This window comes from Plectrocnemia conspersa, unplaced genomic scaffold (genome assembly GCF_051122295.1).
Source record: "Plectrocnemia conspersa isolate PC_06_02 unplaced genomic scaffold, ASM5112229v1 ptg000009l, whole genome shotgun sequence".
Taxonomy (NCBI): Eukaryota; Metazoa; Arthropoda; class Insecta; order Trichoptera; family Polycentropodidae; genus Plectrocnemia; species Plectrocnemia conspersa.
This window is the reverse complement of record NW_028277173.1, coordinates 11392490-11413016: the sequence shown is the minus strand read 5'-3', so window position 1 is coordinate 11413016 and position 20527 is coordinate 11392490. Positions and strand designations below refer to the sequence as shown.

Below are 20527 nucleotides of genomic sequence, written 5' to 3'. Positions count from 1 at the left end.
GATATAATTAATAAAATATCAATATTAACTCTTAGTAAATATTAAATAATAATAATAATAACAAAAACGATTCCTTGTCGTAGAATCATTTTATTTTACTTGTTCTATTATTTTATAATTTATTTGTAATGTGTTTATTTATTTACATTAAATTAATACCATCGTGACCTAACAGGTTACCCCCAATGCGTCACGATGGTCGAAAAGTTTATTATTTATTGTATATATATATATATGTGTGTGTGTGTGTGTGTGTGTGTGTGTGTGTAATATATATTACATATTCCGCCTGGAGTGTAGATATGTTGCACTCTTGCCGGTCATAAGCCCGGATAAAGGAGGAGGGTTTCTATCATGGAGCAAACCAACCAACGTGGATAAATCCAAATAGTTATGAAAAAATCACAAAGAAATAATAAATCCGCCCCGATTCATAATGATCTAGATTCTAGACGATCGAAATCTAGATAAACGATTGGACTTCAATTTTGGAAGCTGGAATGTGCAATATTACAACCAGGAAAAATACAAACAATAGCGGAAGAAATACTAAAACTCAAGATATATCTAGAAGCCCTACAAGAAATTAGGTGGAAAGGCCAAAACCGATCACCGGTTGTAGTGCCGTGGAAGAAGAAGAAGAATATGTATATATTATAAATTATACATCTAATTATATATAGTTAAATGTAACATCGTATCTTGTTATCAAGTTTTATTATTTATTATTTTTATATATAAAGAAATATGACAACCTTCAACAACAACCAATTGCAAACACCATTGATTAAAAACAAACGGTTTGGTTATTAGGGTTATTTTTGTGTACGATATATGTGATTTTGTATGCATCAAAGAAATCTTGTCGATTTGTAAATTTTTATAATAGGATGTAGGTCAGACGAAGAAAAAATGCGTTGCAGATTTATATATTAAAATTGTCTCAGTGTGAGCATGACCCTGCTTGTCGTTCGCTTGTATAGTGCCGCGCGCGTGCATGTGTGTGTAGGTGTGTGCACGCGAGCCAACACGCGGACCGACCAATTGATTTAGTTTTGTTCACTTCATATTTCCAACAATACGACTAAAAATTTTTGTTTATTGATATAATTAGAATGTTTAAATCATGTTAATCATACATATATAATTTTAAAATGTAAAAATTGAGTATTTTGGCTGTAATGATGTGTTAAACAGAGTAAGTAGCCAAAAAATTATATCGCTAAAAACGCATGGCGTACAGCGAGTAATTAAGAATTTACCGGTCGGCGGTATAAGGGTTAATAATAATTTGATGGTTAGCTTGAAAAATATTTTAAATTTTGGTCTCAATTAAACATATTATAAATAGGAAAAAACATTGGTATAAAAATGTTTTAATTATATTTCGATGAAAACGTTTGTAATCGAGACTGAAAAAAATATAGCTTTCTAACTTTAATATATTTTTTATCCGTTTTTAATATAATATTATTCCACAATAGCTTTGTTGTGGTCTATTAATATATTTTATTATAACCAAAATTATTGAGAAATTTTGAATAAATGGAGCTAAAGTTAGTTTGGTTAGTAGGTAGCTTAAGATATTCTCTCGTGTGGACAGGACTGGATTAATACATTCAGAGGGCATAAGCATTCAAGAGTCGTTGGTGCCTCCAAAGTAAAGATTAAAACGTTTGTTTTGGATCATCGTATTTTATTATTGTGTTTTTTGGAGAAATTACTTAGGTAACCTAAATACGTGCTTAACCAATTCTGTATATGGGCCTTCACGTGTATTGTTGATTCTGCAATGACATTTGCATATCTCGCGATCAGTCTGGTGTCTTTTTTGTTTGTTTTTTTGCTTTTTTGATATTTTATACTCCTATATAAAAATAAAACACTAAAATAACTTATAAGCAGAGGCGGCTCCTCTTTTGGGGCCGTCTTCATGAGCCAGGCTCCACGAGTTATTTAAATTAATTATTCGAAATAATTTATATTAAAAAGCTTAAAGTATGCATTTTTATATTGACAGTCGTCATTTTATCAGTTATTATAAAATAATAATTTAACGCGAGAACATCGGTGATCGGTGCGGCGCGACATACGTATTGAATATTCTTGTTGTTAGAACCAGTAATCTCTGGCCCTCAGACTCAGTACATTTCTTATAGCCGGCTGACACGGGCCCATTCACATACAATTTCATAACTCTATTGCAGTAATTTAATATATTAATAAATGTTTTTATACTTATTTATAATCCATCTAAGATGTCAACGCTCATCATCATTGTGTTGGAAATAAGGGTGCGTGTAACTTGGCGGCGCTCTGGTAGCACTGGCGTGACGGACACTTTCATTTGGCGTGTCTGTGTGGCTCGCACGCCGGTGGGGGCTTCGTGCACCGTGCGCTCAGATATTTATTAAATATGTAACTATTAACTAATAATCTTTAATAAAATACTACTGCAGCGGCTCAATCTATGTATAATTGTCACCTGTCACGAAACCACTCATTTATTATTATTATTTTATTCTTAACCTGTATTTTATATTGTTTCTAGATGTATACGTTCTTTGTTCTGTATATATGTTATTTCAGTATGTCTTTATTAAAAATTTATTTTGTTTTGATCACATCACTGCATCTATAATAAAAATAATATTTAGTTTGAAAGAAATAAAAATATTATTTTGCCTCCTAGCCCCACCTGTTTCTATTGTCACCAGACGTTATTGCTTATAAGTATAGATATTGTACTAAATTACAACAGAATGTATATTTTTGATTTACTAAAAGAAATCAAAATTTTAGATTTTACCATTCTTTAGCTTACTCCTTTGGTGTTATTACTTACTCCTATATGATGGGAGGGGGGGGGGATGGTCTGCATTGAAGTTGCGACAAGGTTCTGAAGAAGTTGATGAGGTGAGGATATACATATAATCAGACCATATATACATAGACCAGACCTCCTACTTAATTTTTTTTTGTCCACCTTGAACAAATATTTTTGAAACGCCCTTTTTTTATATCCCATAATAGTTTGTCCTTCTTTGTCCTCCTCAAGCAAAAATTTCTGTGATGACCATTTTTTTGCTCCTGTAACAATATATCCGGACTATAATTTCCGAATTGACCTTTTTATTTTTAGTGTCCTTTGATATCTTCAAAATCTGCTCACCTTAATACTTGAAGACGGCGAACTAGAGATTTAAAATAATAATGTTTAATGATTTTTAACTTCCCCTTCACTTATGAAAAAAATATTTTTTAAACACAAACTAAAAATTGGTATATAAATAACAGTAATAATTTTATTTAAAAATAAAATTTTGTCTAAAACAGCTGTCATGTTGTCGTTTGAAACAGTTTGCAGGTTATGATTCGTAGTTTGACAATGAGTTCTGTTCGCAAGTTTATCGGTAATTGATATTGTTGTTTAATGACTAATTTATCTTGTTAATTAACTAATTTTTATTAATTTATTTAATTTACTACTGGTATTTTATTATTTTTATCACATTTTTAGATATAGGTGCAAACCTTACTGATGATATGTACAAAGGAATTTATCATGGCTCTAAAAAACACGAGCCCGATATTACAACTGTGTTGGAAAGATGTTGGAATGGAGGCTTAGAAAAAATTATAATCACCGGTGGTTGCGTCAACGATATAAAAACTGCGCTGGAATTAGCAAAAACTGACGGTAAAACATTTAACCTCAACACTTTTATTTAAACCGTTATAGAAATACATTATTTAATTTTCAGATAGATTATACGTGACAGTCGGATGTCATCCTACGAGATGTAATGAGTTTGTATTAAATCCATCCGAATATTTGAACTCGTTGAAAGATCTGCTATCCTCGGCGAAAGACAAAGTCGTCGCAATAGGAGAGTGCGGCTTAGATTATGATCGACTTCACTTTTGCGAAAGAGAAATACAGAAGACGTACGTCAGAATGTTATATGATATAACTTTTATTTGTATTAATTTAACTTTTATTTCAGATATTTCGAATATCAACTGCAATTGTGTGAAATTTATAATCTGCCATTGTTTCTACATTGTCGAGCTGCTTGGGATGATTTTTTTTGTATCATGTCTAACAATAGTTCGAAATTAAGAGGCGGAGTCGTTCATTCTTTTGATGGTTCAATAGAAAACATGAAAAGAGCTATAGAAATGGGACTCTATATTGGAATTAATGGATGGTATGGGTTATATGTTTTATTTTGGATTTATTTTATAATAATATATTATATTATTTTTATAGTTCTTTAAAAACTGAAGATAACTTATCGGTTGTTGCTTCTATTCCTGCTGACCGATTGTTGATTGAAACTGATTGCCCATGGTGCGAAATAAGACCAGCTCATGCCAGCTTTAAATATGTAAAAACTCAATACCCATCAAATAAAAAAGAAAAATTTGTAAATGGCGCAATGGTTAAAGGAAGAAACGAGCCTATTAATTTAATGTGAGTATAGTTTTTCTCTCTCGTTTTTAATTCGGTCCACTCTTGATTTATTATATGTACCCCAAAGATGAGTGACCATACAATCCAAGCATTTTTTTGACCTAATACTTAGCTTTTGAATGAATTATGCCGCTTAAAATTAAGCCTGCTGTTAAAATAATATTCTTGTTCTTTTAAGGTTGACAAACCATTTAGACAATTTGGTTAGTCTATTTAGTTTAGTTAATTAAATTAAATTTATTCCTTTGAATATTCAACTGATCAAAACTATGTTTTACTGTTTGGTTGTGGTGTTCTTTTTTCTTTTGAATAAAGTGCTGACCTCTAAGGCCGCTTAGTCACCGGGACACGTCTACACTTGCTGGAGTGACATACATGTGTCATTCATTACTGAACTATTATTTGTACATTTCTGTGTTTAACTTCTTCTCTACTTGATAAATTAAATAAAAAGAATTATTGCGCATTGCAAATGCAGTGGCTATTTTAAAAGATAATGCTGTGCCTTCACTTTGCATGTTGAATCTGATAGTAGAATGGCCACGTGTTAGTCACTCTTCAAATTATATATCTCATTTGCTCTCTGCCACTTTACGGAACAATAGAGCTGTTTTGAATTCTAACACTTTTAAGGCCTATCCAAACAGAGAGCGAAGCAAAGACGTGGCGAAGCGTTTTTATTTTGTAATACACCGAGTCCTTCGATTCTCATTCATAAGATTCAATTAAGCAGCCTATGATACTCTCCATAGTCTTCCCGGGTTTTATTTATGTCGTGTACCCAAATTCTTTGCCCTTTTTCTTATTTTTTAATAATAAAACAGTCAAAAATAAAATATCGTCACGCCTTCGCTTCGCCGCGAAAACGCCGTGAAAACACCTCGGAACGCTTCGCGTTTGCTTTCTGTGTGACGAAACTCGAAGGCCTCGGTTTATTACAAAATAAAAACGCCTCGCCACGCCTTCGCTTCGCTCTCTGTTTGGAAAGGCCTTTAAGGTTTTCTTTTCTATCACCCATGTATACATAGAACGAAACTACAATCTTATAAAAGCTTTACATACATCATTCTCATTATTTCAAAACAGCCACGGCTCTTCTGTACACGCGCCTTTTAAATTTTTGGTTATCTCTAGTTATCATCAAACATTGTCACTACCGTGTAACTCTTCAATAAATATACTGTCTTCAACGAGCAATTGAAATTCTATTGTTACAAGTATATTTATTGCAATACGATCATATAATTGCATAGACTGGTCTCTTAAGTCATAGTGATATGGTTTTCAAGGATCATACATTATAACATAGCTTTTCCTTAGTACATTTTGTACAATAAAATTAATCAAACATGTTTTATCTCTGTCAACATAAAAAAATAACCGCAATACTATGGCTAGCTTTGTTATCATAATATGTAACATGAATCACCATAAAATAAGCAAACTGTATCAATATTGCGCTTAATCTAGACGCCCCTTTTTTATTTTTTTCTCATATATTATGCATAACTTTTCATTTTTATTTTCAGTCAAGTACTCGAAGTGTTGGCCAGCGTACGCAACGAGGACGAGGATACATTATGCAAAACTATCTTGGAAAATTCAAATAAATTGTTTTTCAATGCAGTGTAATGAATTAAGATTGAATTAAAAATAAAACAAGGAAATTATAATCATATTTTATTTAGTAACAACAAAATTCAATGACAACAAAAATCGATCAACCTTTGAAACGTTTTACAAAAATATTTCTTTGCCGCATTAGAAATCTTAACGATTTATATATTAAAAACATTTGACTTGTATACGTTATCATAAATAATAAATATGGAAAATGTTCAAGACGACCAGCGCGAGAAATGCACTCAAATGATACAACCGAGAGTATAAATAATTATATAAAAATAAATGCAAAGTATTACGTCCACAAATAAAGTATAATATATGAACTTATATGTATAAAAAAAATTTAATAAAAACTAAGGGCAGTCGAGATACATTATTGCCAAAAGGCTGGAAATTATAAATTGTATTTATTGTACTATTACAGAAGTAAGAGATCATTAAAGCTTGGAATAATCGTCGACGTGTTTGTAGAACCACTTGTAATAGTCGGCAGCGTGCAACTGCGTTGTGTTTAAGGCTTGCGAAAGTTTAGCATGCAACACTTCCGGAGCCCAATTATCTCTGAAATATAAAAATGTATTTTTTATTACGAATACAATTACAAAAAATCAGAAGACAAAAATGAATTGACACATATCGGAACTAATCAAATGACACTACCCTGATTGATAAACGGGTATATTATTATTGAAATAGGTCTAATATGTGTGCTATAAAAAAGTAATAAAAACCTAAAATGAAATAATCTGAAAACGTGAATGTACATTACACATGTATGCACAAAAAAATAGAACCACTTAAAAACTTTATAGGGGAAATATTGTGATTGGTACATCATATGTTTGTCTGCTTTAACAATGAAGACCCTAAGGCAAGAACACGTCAAATGACATAAACATAGTATTAGCAAATTGCATAAATTTCACAACTTTGGAAAATATAAATAAGGCATAAAGATAGTATATATATATCAAAATCTGATTTTTTCTTTTATTACTTTAAACATAATTATTGACAGATTCACTGAAAATGGCTCAAGAGTTGCTTAAATTTTTCATATTGCAAAGGAAAGACCCTTACGAGGTATCGCTATACATGTACGGTGGTCGATATTTCACTGTTTTGTGGTAACCCGGATAGTTATATATTTACATATATAACGAAAGAAATAACACACAAGGACCTGTTGTGTTATTTCTTAGGCCCCTAGGTCTCTTGATCTATCAATTTATGACTTTTTCCTCTAGGATTATTTAAAAAGTTGTGTCTATAGTCATAAAGGTAGCCTTGTACGTTGAATGAGTTGTAGGAAGCCAATGACCAAAAACTGCTTACAATCAATCAATAAATGTTGGACAGAATGTAATTAACACAGCAAAAAATATTATTATTCACTTCATAAAAAATATTGAGGGCCTCTAAATTGATATATACACATCAGGGGCGGGTGGGGAGATACTTTCCCTCTCGGCCGCTCGCGTGTTAGGTGACGATAGTTAAGGGCATGCGGACCGCATGCTCTTATCTCTCACTCACTCTCACCGCCCGCGCCTGATACATATATATGTATATATATATAATAAAAATATCACAAAAAGTATGTTAAACAAATTAACGAAATTTAATATTAGAAAATTGTTAAAATAAATTATTAAAATATATGAATTGAAAAAAGTAATAAAATAAATGAACGCAATATAACTTTTAAAATTGCAAATTTTTTCTATAAATAAAATAATAATAAATAGATGACGACAAAAATTTTATGGAAAAATACGTAAAATTAACTCACTACTTAAAGGGTTAATGAAATAGAACTCCAATAGAAAATTACAATTAACATGTTCTTTACTAATGGTTCAACGTATTCTAGCTGTTTTTTGTGCAATTAACTATATGAAAGAACACAAAGCTAGTCTATAACTGATTTTCGACAAAAATGTATGTTTAATGTGTTTTGGTCTGATTTAGTGTACATGTAACTTAATATACAGTATCTTATTTAGATAAAAACAAATCAAATACTCACATGAACACTTTGGTTTTCAAATAAGATTGAGTTATGTCGTAGTACTGAATCAAAAACCTCTTCACTGTGCTCCAAGAGGCCGAAGAGTATTCCTGAACAGCTTTTAAAAAACCAGGCGCGTAACCGTCGATCGTAGTATACACAATAGGCCATTTTTCTTCGAGGTATTCTTTCGTAAGAGTGTAAAATTGTTGAACCTGATTTAAGACTATTATGGCCAGATCGCGGAGCAACTCCCCGTATGGTTTCGCTGATTGGGAGAAGGCGACGAAGTATGGCGGTGCATTCTTCTCTAAGTATTTGTACCCGCGAGCTGACACTGCCAAAGTTTTTGAAAGGGCACAGTGACTATGTTCTATACCTATTTTAGTGAATTTTCCAGTTTGACTTTCTAGAAGAACGAAACGATTGCATGTTAATTGTGTTGCAAACTTAAGAATGCAATAATGAAATAAAAATAAGCATTTTACTTTCGAACGATCCAGCTTGTGACACATCGTACACCGATAGCGCAACTGCGATGGCTATTAGCAATACAAAAATTCCTTTAACCCACGGGAAACCGCCGCGTTTCGTTTTCGCCTGTTGTTGTTGTTTCTGTTGTTGTTGTTGTTGTTGTTGAGCTTTCGACGTCTTCTTCATGATGTTCTGAAAATATTATAAATAATTGAGTTTAATTTCATGTCATAAAACAAGAGATTGCAATTAGTTTTCTTTTAATTCATAGACATTCAGTAATAGCAAAAAAAACCAAGATTTATTTTTTGGAACGGCAGATCAAGAAGACTTTTTATTAGATATTTAAATTCAACGATAATGTATGAATTATAACAAGTACAAATTTAAAACTAGAAATTAATTTCTAAATAATACATTTATATTATAGATTAGATATTTTATTTATACTGGCTTCAATTACCGTGTCAGTAAATAAAGATTTAATTTTAGAAATGACTTGTATGTAAATAAAATATAAAAAATTTAAGACTACTTATTTTTAACACATTGTATCGAGCAATGTTCAATGAGATTTTATAATTAAAAAACACTCGAGTTCTAATCGCTACCGGCTACGACTCGCTAGTTATAAGCGCCGATGCACTTATAATTGCAAACAGAATATGAATTATTATCATATAACATACCAAGCTTTTTTAAAAATTCATGTGTGTATTTTTATGTTTTACTTTTAGGTAAAATTGAGCGAAAACTGTAAATGTAATATTAAATATGTGTCATGTGTAAATCGGCCTTAGTGACCTTGACCTCATAATTTGAGATTACTATATTTGGGCAACCCTTTATTATTCCACGCTCAACGAATCAAACAACACTAAAATAATATTTTTTATTGCAGAAGATTTTTAGACCTGATAACCGCCGATTAAGATTACAATAAAAGAAATTTGATCGAGTTAGGCAATTACTTATTTTAAAGACACAAGAAAAAATTAGATCGTTCTCTATTTGCTTATCTTCAATCGAGTAATAAAAAAAACATTGGATGTATAGATAAGTAGAAAATATTATTCTTGACTGATATCGATAATTTTATCTTGTATTGCTCTCATCGTGTCAACTAAAGATTGACCGTTTCATATCACGTGTCAATATTAATGACCTATGTAAAGGTAACATGATAAAAAAATTGAAATTATTAAATATAAAAAAAAAATATTTCGACCAAAAAAGCAAATTAAAAACGGTAAAAGTATCGATGGTGAGAAAGTTCGGAACCAAAAAACCCAATTAGAAATCGTAGAAATAAATTAAAATATATTAAAGAAACGTATTCATGGACCGAATGTGACCGCTCAAGACCAAAAAATCTAATTAGAAATCGACCAAATCGCAAGAATACTAAAAATGATAAATTAAAGTCGAATTTAATCACCGTCGAAGACCGCCACGAACGCGTTCGGGGTGTGAGGGGTCGCTTAGAACGGCACAATCTCAGTTACAGTTATCCGCGCGAAGAAAGTTAGAATAAATTATGTGAAAGACGCCACCTCACCTCGCGAGATAAAAAGCCCAAGTGTGCGGATACGGTGCGAAAAGAAAGCGGCAACGGCAGCGGCAGCGAAATGGGAAAGGGAAACGAGTTCGCACAACGAGGCTCCCACACGAGTGCTGCGTCAACGACGCGAGGAACTCCCCGCTAGTGTTGCCAACAGGACCGACCGGAACAGAGCACGGTTGCCAACTATTATTTTAAGGCTGACGTTACCATTTCTTTATTATAAAAATACAGTAACTGTTTAATTTTCGGTTCATATTTAATAATTAACTAACTAAGAAATAAAAAAATTGTTGAGAATGTTGCCCACGTAAAATAAAAATACACGATTCAAATTTGTCTCGATTATTAAATTAATTAACATTTAAAAATAGAGCCATATATTCTCTCTACTTTAAAATATAAATAATCCGCATGAGTTGAAATCATAAAGTTTATTTGACTACTCTCTTATTGTAGCGTTTATGTTTTAAATTCTACATTATGATATAAAAGACGCAAATATACGTTTAGCAAAAAATATAATCAGAAGTAAATGTGTCATATAATTTATCACATACAAATTACATGTACTTATGATTGTATTAGACTCTTTGTGATGAACCAAGGAAATGGTTAAGCTAACATTTTTTGGTAATTTAAAAACAACTTCCTAGACATTTGGTATGAAGGAATCGATAAAGTTGGAATTGCCTCTTGCTGGCATAATATTAATTACTAACAAATATTCAAACAATCGTATTGCGCAACTCAATACAACGACAGCACTATCCTATCTTGGAGGATGCCGTAAGGCTTATGGCATTCTCAAGGTGGGTATTTTATAATTAATATAATAGATGTTACTGGTATCTCACTACTTAATTAATAGTTCATTATGCCGACCCCAAAATTACATATTTACAATAAACAAAAAAATGTTAACCTAGTATCATGACGTGTTGTAAACATTTTATAATTATATTTTAAATTTATAAATTTTTGATGAAAATATGATTATTCATTAAAACTCATTAAAAAAAAATATGCTTCCAATTTATGTACACATTTATCAAAATAAATATTATTGATACAAGTAATATGTGTAACATGGTGAAATTAAATTCTCAGAAAATATTTTATTGCTATTTATTATTATCATGAATTTGCAACGTCAATATTTTAAAAGAACATTAAAATAGCTAAAGCAAGCTTTTGTCATAGCTGAACAACCAATGAATTGATTTCTAACGCAGCGTAGAATTGACTTAGCATTTTTTAAAGATTGATCTGACAATAAAAATTCAAGTTGCAAAATATATAATACTAAGTATCCTATGAATAATAGCTGTGATGTCCCACAACTATAAGTCTATTGAAAATATAAGGTTTTAATATGCTTTATTTTATTACAATATAACAGTCTTGAGATATTTAGACATTTGAGAACAGATTTCTATTTTTATATTATTGTATAATAAGTTTTATGACAAATGTAATGATTAAAATGTTAAATAAAGTTTTCTGGTATTCAAATATTTTTTTTAATTGTAAAGAACATAACTTATTTATGGAACAATAACAATATTTTTATGAATGAGCTCCTGAAGATATTTTTGATATAAAAATACATAGGCGAACATACAAAAAATATTTTCTATTTGTGTTACCATGTTAACTTGAAAGGACACACAAAATTTAGTTTACAGAAACTTTACGTTTGTAATCAATGACTATCTTTGCCATAGTTTATTAAAATTAAATTAAGCCCATCGTGATCTAACAGGTTATTCCAATATTTCATGGTGGTTAAAAAACAATAAAGTATTATTTAAATACACAAAAAATATATAAGTAGGAATAAAAGTAATACACAAAAAAACAAGACGTTCTGGAACCCAAAACTGGAATTCCTCGAGTATAGATTGTTAACTACTGAAGGGTGCTGTTGATTATCAACAGCAACCTTCAGTAGTTTAAAGAAATGCTTAGTGAACTCAGCGAATCGTATCCTAATGCTCCTAAAAGAAAGGCGCTAAAATATAAAAACGGATAATAACCAAATATCCTCTTATAAAGGTATTTCAAGAACTTTTTCGAGTAAGGAGTATCACATATGGAAGTTCTGGAATTCCAAATAATAGATTCCGATTAAAAAAATGCTGCGAACTAGTGTCAATGAGGATGCAAATAACGTTTGACGGTTCGTCAGAAATGCATTCCTCTAACGAAATATTAGAAGAATGATCACAGAAATTGTTTATGTGTAAAGCTAACCTCCACTTGCTATCAAACGTGATTCCGAGAACTTTAGTACAAGTTTCTCTAGTAAAAATGTTTACACCGAGATTGTAGAAATAAACTGATGGCGAACGAGATCGAGAAAATGACACAGTATGGCACTTACCTACACTAAAGGGTAGACAGTCAACGGAAGCCCATCTCTATAGAAAATCTAAATGTAGTGAGACGAAGTCCGCAATAGATCAAATGCATTAATACAATTTTAAATCATCTGCATACAGAAGAAAAGTTGAATTTGTAACTGCCGTATTTATGTCATTAATAAGTAAAGTGCAGAGCAGATGACCCAGGTTGGATCTTTGAGAAACCCCCGAAGGGGTGAAATACTCCTTAAACCAGGGGCGGCCAACCCAAATGATCTAGCGGGCCACTTTGGAAATGCATCATAACTCCGCGGGCCACATATAAAATTATATATCCCCATATTAGATTTAGAAACACTAGACATTTTTTTGGAGTGAAAATTGTCTATAAAATAAATATATTTTGTAACAGTGTGATGAATCTTGCGGGCCAGAAAAATGTTCAAGGCGGAGCCGCAGGTTGGCCACTCCTGCTTTAGACAATTGCCCGCCATAGATTACAAACTGTCTACGATTGCTCTAATAACTCGAGAATAGCCTAGTTAAATCATCCGAGCAACCAAGGTCTGACAATTTTTTTATAAATAACACATGACAAACCTTGTCGAAGGCCTTCTCAAATTCCGTATATTGCCGAAACCTCCTTAGGGTTCCTTGCAGAAACCTCCACTCTTTGAATACGCATCCAGATAGCCATAACTTTGGACGCAGAACTTTTACTGACGGGGCATCTTAAAAGATGCATAAGTTGTGCCTTTTATTATTATTTTCGAAGCTGACATTTCACACAAAGGAAATTTTGCACTTAAATATTTAGCAACTACAGCTTGTCATCTCCGGGTGCAAAAAAAGAACATGAACATGCCTCATTTTAATTGTCAGTCGAAGTTGTCCATCCTACTGGCCGGACCGAAAAAGTTGAGGGCGCGATTGTGCACTCCTTCTATTCTTAACCTCGGTCCAGGCATCTGGCGTAACATCGGGCAAAGACTTCTTCTTTACAGCACTGGATGGTGCTTAATGCATCATCGGCGAGATAACAGGTCGTATCGGTGATGGTAAATTCGAGCCGTTTACCATTGCATAGCTTGGCCCCGAGTCCGTGGGTTTTGCGATCAACTTCTTGTATTTATTAAGATTCGCGGGCTAATGTTGTTGGGCTGCAGTTTGGATGTTGAGCAGTCCTTTAAATTCAGTAATTAATATTTGCTGTTCCATAATTTTTCTTGCTTGAGCAGCAAATTTCACATACATTTTTTTTACAATTTGCTTAATTGCTTCCATTATTGGAGTTAATTTAAATTGACGAGCGATACGAACGAATAGTATGAGATAGTGACGAGTGATACGAACTGTGCCTTCTTTTGTACTAAGATAAGGCAATCGATAAACAAACTGATCCAGTCAATATCTAATCAGTTAACAAGTTCTTGCATTGAGGTCATAAGGGCCAGCTGGAGTTTTTGCTGGGCCTCGACAAAATATTATATACAGAGCACCCCGAAACAAAGGTAAAAATAATGCATGAGCATGATTTTATTAATTATTTAATCAAATATTTATTTCTTTAATATCATAAAACATAGTTATTTTGTACTTCTAATATTTTTAATTTCATAACATATATAATATTTACGGTATTTAAACCTCGGGAACTATCATGACATCTGAGCCGGCCCTGGTCCTTATATACAAACTGCTTTCAATTATCGTAAAATTTTGTAATTTATATTTATATAAAAGTTAGGTATTTATCGATATATATATCGCCAATCTAATTAATTAAATATAAAATCTTAAGCGCGTTAAAGGGGAAAGAAAAATAAATTAATCTAGTCATTTGGAAATCAAACACTAAAGCCCGGGTTAATATACAACTTTTCCAAGATTGGTTCACACATCATATTGTATCTTCTGTTAGGCAACTGTGAGAACAGTTCATCGTTTAAAACATAGGTTCACAAAGTGGGTAATATCGGCCACTGATGGACAGTGGCGAATTAGTGAGATTATTTTAATATAATTTGTGTTTTTTATGTATTTTTTATTTTTCTTTGTAATTTGTGTGATTTTTTTATATAAACAATCTTAACCGGATTATAAAATGCAGTAATTGAAATTCATAAACCTGCCTAGTCACATATCCATATCTATTTTACACAATAATTAATTAAAAAAAGTTTTCATATTCGTGCATCATCAACGAGCTGACAACGATCATTGTTAGAATTTCACACTAGTTTCACGAACAACGATATATCGTTGTTTAGCACCCAAAGTGTTAATATAAATAGCAAATATTAATTATAAATAGCATTTTTACTTTCATATATAACATATGTATACATAAATAAAAATAATTATTTAAATAGCAAAAAAATACTCTTTTTTTTAGTGAAAATCTTGTGATGAAGTGTGAATTTTTTGTTTAATTTTATTAAATAATTTTAACTATTTTTCAACTTGCTCTTTAAAATTTTATAGTTGCACAAGCTATATAAATATTTTAGTGGAATTTTTAAAAACATATGGGCATCGCTATGTTTACAATTTATTATTAAATGAGATAGAAATAGTTTAAAATTTCGTGGTTTACAAGTGGGCGATAAGGTAATTAGGTTTGAGAATTCATGATTTAAAGCATGGATGTCTTACCTGAGCCCGGTTTATTTAAATTGCTATTTTGCTATGCAAAAAAAAATATTTTAAAAGCATTATGCTTTATTGCATCCAAAACATAATATAACGAATGTGCCTTATATATAAAATAATAAGTCTCAACGATTTCGAGAAATTTACTGACGATGAATTTTTTAAGGAATATTTTGAAAGTGTAGGTAGAAATTTTTTTTCATAAAAATCCTGATTTTTTTCCTATAAATCGCTAGTCTTATCAATAGCAAAATCAAATCTTTATCCATAGTTTTGGATGAAAGCACTGGTGTTACAGATATGGTTCAATTTCATTAGGATTATTAACAACGAATTAGTAATTATCGAAGAATTGTTTCACTGCAGGACACGTGTTTTTCCACAGATTTGTATGACGCAGTATTAGCATGGTGCCCCAACTATTATTAGATTAAGAAAGACTAGCGAAACTAGTTCATAACAATTCAAAAAATTTGAAATTATCATTTCACTTTATATCAATAAAGCAACTTTAAAAACAGACAATATTGTAAACATTATTAACACAATCAAGTTTATAAAAATCAAAAGGATTAAATCACCATAAATTTAAAGTTTCTGAATACCGTGGAAACCAGTATGGAGTCACTGTATATTACTGCAATAAGGTGGTTTAATCATTAACTCAAAAGGAAAACCTGTGCCTGAATTTACAAATTGCTAATTTAACATTTCTAGTAGGTGTCACAGCTCATTTAAATTAACTGAGCATGTATCTTTACGATGAAAATCACTTAAAAAATATTTCATATAGCATTGGCATTTTAAATTGAACAAAAATGATGACTATCTCAGAATAAGAACAATAACTTAATTTACTCTGAAATACTGTCCGAACAAAGCCACATAAACAGCAGAAATTATGCTGCATTAATTGGTATTTTATCACAGGACTCAGTAGATATTAAAATTTTAAAAAATAGCAACTGCATTTTAGTATATTTTCTACAATATTCTCAACTGACAGACACGTTGCCTGGAAACTTACAAATATATTGTATAGAATTGAAATCAGACATACATTTTAAATAATTATTTATTTAAGAGTTCTAATTGGACTTTCATAAGCTGTAATTGTATAATGAAACATATCACGTACTCTACAAATATGCCCTATTCATGTTTATTTTGGAGAGTAAGTTTATTATTTTCTGTATGAAGTATACAAAAAGTAAAATTAGAACAAAATTATATACGAGCATCTTGAAAATACTCTTTGCATCTCTACTTCCTTTATTAAATCAGAAGTTGAAGACTCGTATTAAAAAAAAATAACTCAGTGTTGTTTTTTTATGTAAAACGTAAAGTTGTAATCTTCCCACTAGTAATATAAAATTAAACTGTAATCTTGTAAATATAAGTTATTATTGTAGGTATTTTAAAAATTTAATAAAATCATAACTAAGTTAATATTGATTCTAGAGAATAAAGTTGAAAACTTGATAATAAAACAGCATTATTTCCTTTCACAGTCCAAAATATACCTGTTTTTTGCAACAGATTCTGGAAGAAGTGTTAATTACAAGTAATTTATTTTTATAAAAATATTAATAGCTTTTATTTGTTGGATTTTTAGTGGTATAAGAGCCAAATACATATATAAAGCAAACAACAAAATTTCACAAGGAGTTGTAAGGCTTTGTCAAACAGAGAGTGAAGTGAATGCGTGGCGAGGCGTTTTTATTTTGTAATACACCGAGTCCTTCGAGTCTCGTCACACAGACAAGCGAACGCAAAGCGTTCCGAGGCGTTTTCATGACGAACCTAACGCCGTGACAAACCCAAAGCGAAGCAAAACATGAAAGCGAAGCGAAGCGTGAGCGCGATAGTAGTATTATATGACTTTGTATGGAAGACGACAGACAGACAGCGAACGCGAGACGCGAAGCGAAGGCGAAGCGTGCCGGTTGTAATTGTTTACAAACTATTCGTTAAGACATACGAAAATAAGTGTAAAATCGGTCTTCATAAGATTCAATTATGGGGCCTATGATACTCTCCATAGTCTTCCCGGGTTTATTTATGTCGTGTACCCAAATTCTTTGCCATTTTTCTTATTTTTTAATAATAAAACAGTCAAAAATAAAATATCGTCACGCTTTTGCCATGCCTTCGCTTCGCTATGTCCATGCGTCTAGTGTGATGTCTTCGCATTGCTCACGCTTCGATTCGCTTTCGCCACGCCTTCGCTTAGCTCTCTGTTTGACAAAGCCTTTAGTCTGGGATTAAAGTTAATAGTCTGAAACTTTGCATCTAATTAGATGTAGTTGATAATAAAAAGTGGTAATTATCTATTGAGAAAATAGGCAGTATTTCAGATATGTTTTGTTTTAAAGCCTTATCTATTATTAATAAAAATAAAAAGTGATATAATAATTTTTAACATAAATTTAGCACCCAAAGAGATAAGTATGTATATATAACGATTACTTATCGTTCAACATGCATTTAAAATTACAGATAAGGTAAAAATATCTTCATACCTCACAACACTGTAGAACCACTTCTAAGTCTGCATCTTTCTTTTTCATGTTTATTAATTCTTGATATGTATTTTTAAAATGATTGATGCATTGCAATAGTTTTGTATTGTTCACTTTAAATGAAATTGCTTTCCAATCTTTTTCTATAATAAAAGCAATATGTTTAATTTATTATATAAATATACTTTACAATTTAGTTTTGTTGTCCTTACCAATATAATACAAAATATGGCTCGATTGTTTTGTATATTTAATATGTGAGTTCTTCCATACATCAAAATTAGCTACGTCACTTTCTAGAGCATCTATTATACAATTCAACACTTCTTTCTTCTTAAAATCTTGAGTTTGTTCTTTAGTATAAGTGTTTGGTAAGTAGTCCAGCAACTTATCCATGAAGTTGAATTTTTTCCAAGAAGCTGTCTTTTTAAAGTATAATTCCTAAAACAAAATTATATTTATTGCTTTATGATATAAGGTACTGTTAAATTTTAAATGAACGTACCCGCAAAATAGGCGACTGTTCCCGTATTAATTTGTCGTGTTCTTTTTGAGGCTTTTCAGAATGAATGTAATTAAATAGCTCCAAAAAATCCATGGGTTTTATTATCGTTGATTTAAGATTAGATTTAGACAGAAGCGTTACTAAATAATTTATCACAAATTTTGAGTAATGTCTCAATTCCATCAGCGGAAGCATTGCTTTTTTCCAAACTGAAATTTTGTAAAAATTAAAATAATAAATAGTAAATTTTAATGAAAAATCAAGTACCTTCGACTCCGACGCTGAAATTTCTAAAACCTCCCTGGCCTATAGACCAAAGAAGCGATAGACCAATCGGAGGACAGTTCTGGTAAGAACCCATCAAGTTTGAGAATTTCGGAATGCATTCGATAAACAACTTCGGATCAAACTCGGCGATAAACTGTATCATCAGTTTGTATCCGGCGACTTGTTGACCTTTAAGTAAATTTACCGCGTTAAGCTCTCATGTAAATTAATGTAAGTTAATAAGTAATTACGTAATACCTTTCATCATGTTGTGAGCAATATAAGATAGACAAAACTCAAGGCAAAAATGAACACTTGAACGTTTCGATTCCTCAATTATTGCTTTTTCAATTACAGATTTATATATCGAAGGCACAATGGTAAGCGGATAACCTATAGGTAATTTAGAATAAGTTTCATCGTTTTGGTCGACGTACAATTGCGAATTTAAAAATCTCGCTACATCCGATAAGGCCACGGAGTTACACGTTTGACGTAGTTCTTCCAAGTTTATCTTCAATTTATAAACAAAAATTAAAATCTATTTAAATATATTATATGAATAGCACGCACCTTCATCATTGCTTGTTCTAAGCTTTTGGGGTGTTTAACTTTTTCGGCTTCAATTTTTTTCTTAGGTTCAGGCTCCATCTTCGGTTTTTCCACTTTGGGTTTTTCTTTCGGCTTGTCGTTCTTAATGATTTTTTCATTTTCTTTATGGTTTTCTTTCACTTGGTGTATTCCATTTTCTATAGTTTATACAGAAAAAAAGAATTAATAAAACTATGTAATACTAATAAATAATCACTTTTATTAATAAAACTAAGAGAAAATGATTTATTATACAAAAATAAACATTAACACAATTAACGTGGACAAGTTGAAAGATTGTTAGAAAGTTATATTAAGTTTAAAAGTATATAATTACCTGCGATGTTATTCGAATTGGTAGCCCCTGGACGTACGCGTTGTTTGCGGTTGCGCTCTACGACTTTCCAGTTATCCGACATGATCGCCTGTAACTTTCTTGACAAGTACGTGTCAACTAGCGCCTGCTGACACCTCACTTAACACTGCAGCCAACTATACGCGTCTAACTGTCAAGCTTTATTGGCCTAAACTTGATTTAAATCGACCATAATATTGAAAAATTGTTAATCAAATTAAAAATCATGCACATAAAAACAAGTTCCAGGACCTATCTCAAAAACAAGTTTAATTGAAAACAATTAAATGAGTCCTCTTTTTAAACTTTTACAACTTCTGAATGGTGGTGTAGTGGCCAATTTATATTTATATATGGCCAAAACTTGGCAGCACTCTGGTAGCACTGGCGTAACGGATTCTCTCGACTAGCAACTAGCAACCACTAGTGCGTTCGCACGTGGTTGCGGGCCCGCGCCTCGTTAAACTTTATAAACACCATGTAATATGTATCTAATTGCCACCCGTCGCCAAAGTAGAATCAAAATTTTGTGCAAATCTTTACAATGCCACGAATTGAAATAATAAGGTACTTGCTTAGAATTTCGGCGCCACTCTTAGAAACCAATGGTTATGAACTCTCCGCTGCGTTTGGCCTTAACGGCTATGAAAGCGGCCAACAACGTTTTGTTACACAAATACGTTTTAAAATTTAAACTCGTTAGGTGTGAGCAAGCGAGCGTTGGTCAGAATATTTAAAACATTTTTAGGGACGGTGATGGTGGCGGGTGGCAATTATATACAGATTGAGCCGCTGCAGTAGTATTTGTATTGAAGATATGAGCAGTTTACATTGTAAAAGGGCGGACGCGAGACGACGCGCCCGGACGCCCGGAAGATTGGAAATGTAGAGAGAAAATTGTCACGCCAGTGTCACTCAAGTGCCGACCAGTTATGGCCATAACAAATTTATATTGGCCCCCATACATTTATGTAAAGTTATTTTTTTGCTAATTTATATAATTTTACTGTGGCGACATTTTGACAGTAACCAGTGCTACCACACCACCGCTCGACATGAGAAGCTGATGTTTTTAAAAACTGGCAGCACCCAGACTCTCTCTCTTTCTCTCGCCATGGCC

General features: G+C 31.8%; 2 protein-coding genes across 6 annotated transcripts; one reads left to right on the top strand and one right to left on the bottom strand.

Moving 5' to 3' along the window:
* Positions 1-2594: 2594 nt before the first annotated feature.
* On the top strand, positions 2595-6147 carry LOC148231921 (deoxyribonuclease TATDN1). 5 transcript variants are annotated; one of them, XM_088192916.1, is made up of 8 exons: positions 2595-2733; positions 2803-2916; positions 3361-3413; positions 3521-3700; positions 3765-3948; positions 4008-4211; positions 4274-4477; positions 6007-6147. In XM_088192916.1, exons 2-8 carry the CDS (start codon positions 2912-2914, stop codon positions 6107-6109), a joined length of 933 nt encoding a protein of 310 aa, XP_088049042.1. In that variant the 5' UTR covers positions 2595-2733; positions 2803-2911; the 3' UTR covers positions 6110-6147. The 5 variants fall into 5 exon arrangements, with proteins under 5 accessions (XP_088049042.1, XP_088049045.1, XP_088049046.1 ...); XM_088192919.1 differs by lacking the exon at positions 3361-3413; XM_088192920.1 differs by lacking the exon at positions 6007-6147 and having other exon boundaries at positions 4274-4481.
* Positions 6145-19536, bottom strand: Tmem214 (Transmembrane protein 214). The gene is made up of 10 exons (XM_088192914.1): positions 19390-19536; positions 19035-19210; positions 18720-18975; positions 18462-18650; positions 18195-18403; positions 17902-18130; positions 17690-17832; positions 8603-8780; positions 8133-8523; positions 6145-6664 (listed from the first exon to the last, which is right to left on the bottom strand). The coding sequence occupies exons 1-10, from the start codon at positions 19469-19471 to the stop codon at positions 6541-6543; spliced, it is 1977 nt and encodes a 658-aa protein (XP_088049040.1). The 5' UTR covers positions 19472-19536; the 3' UTR covers positions 6145-6540.
* Between the last annotated feature and the right edge of the window lie 991 nt (positions 19537-20527).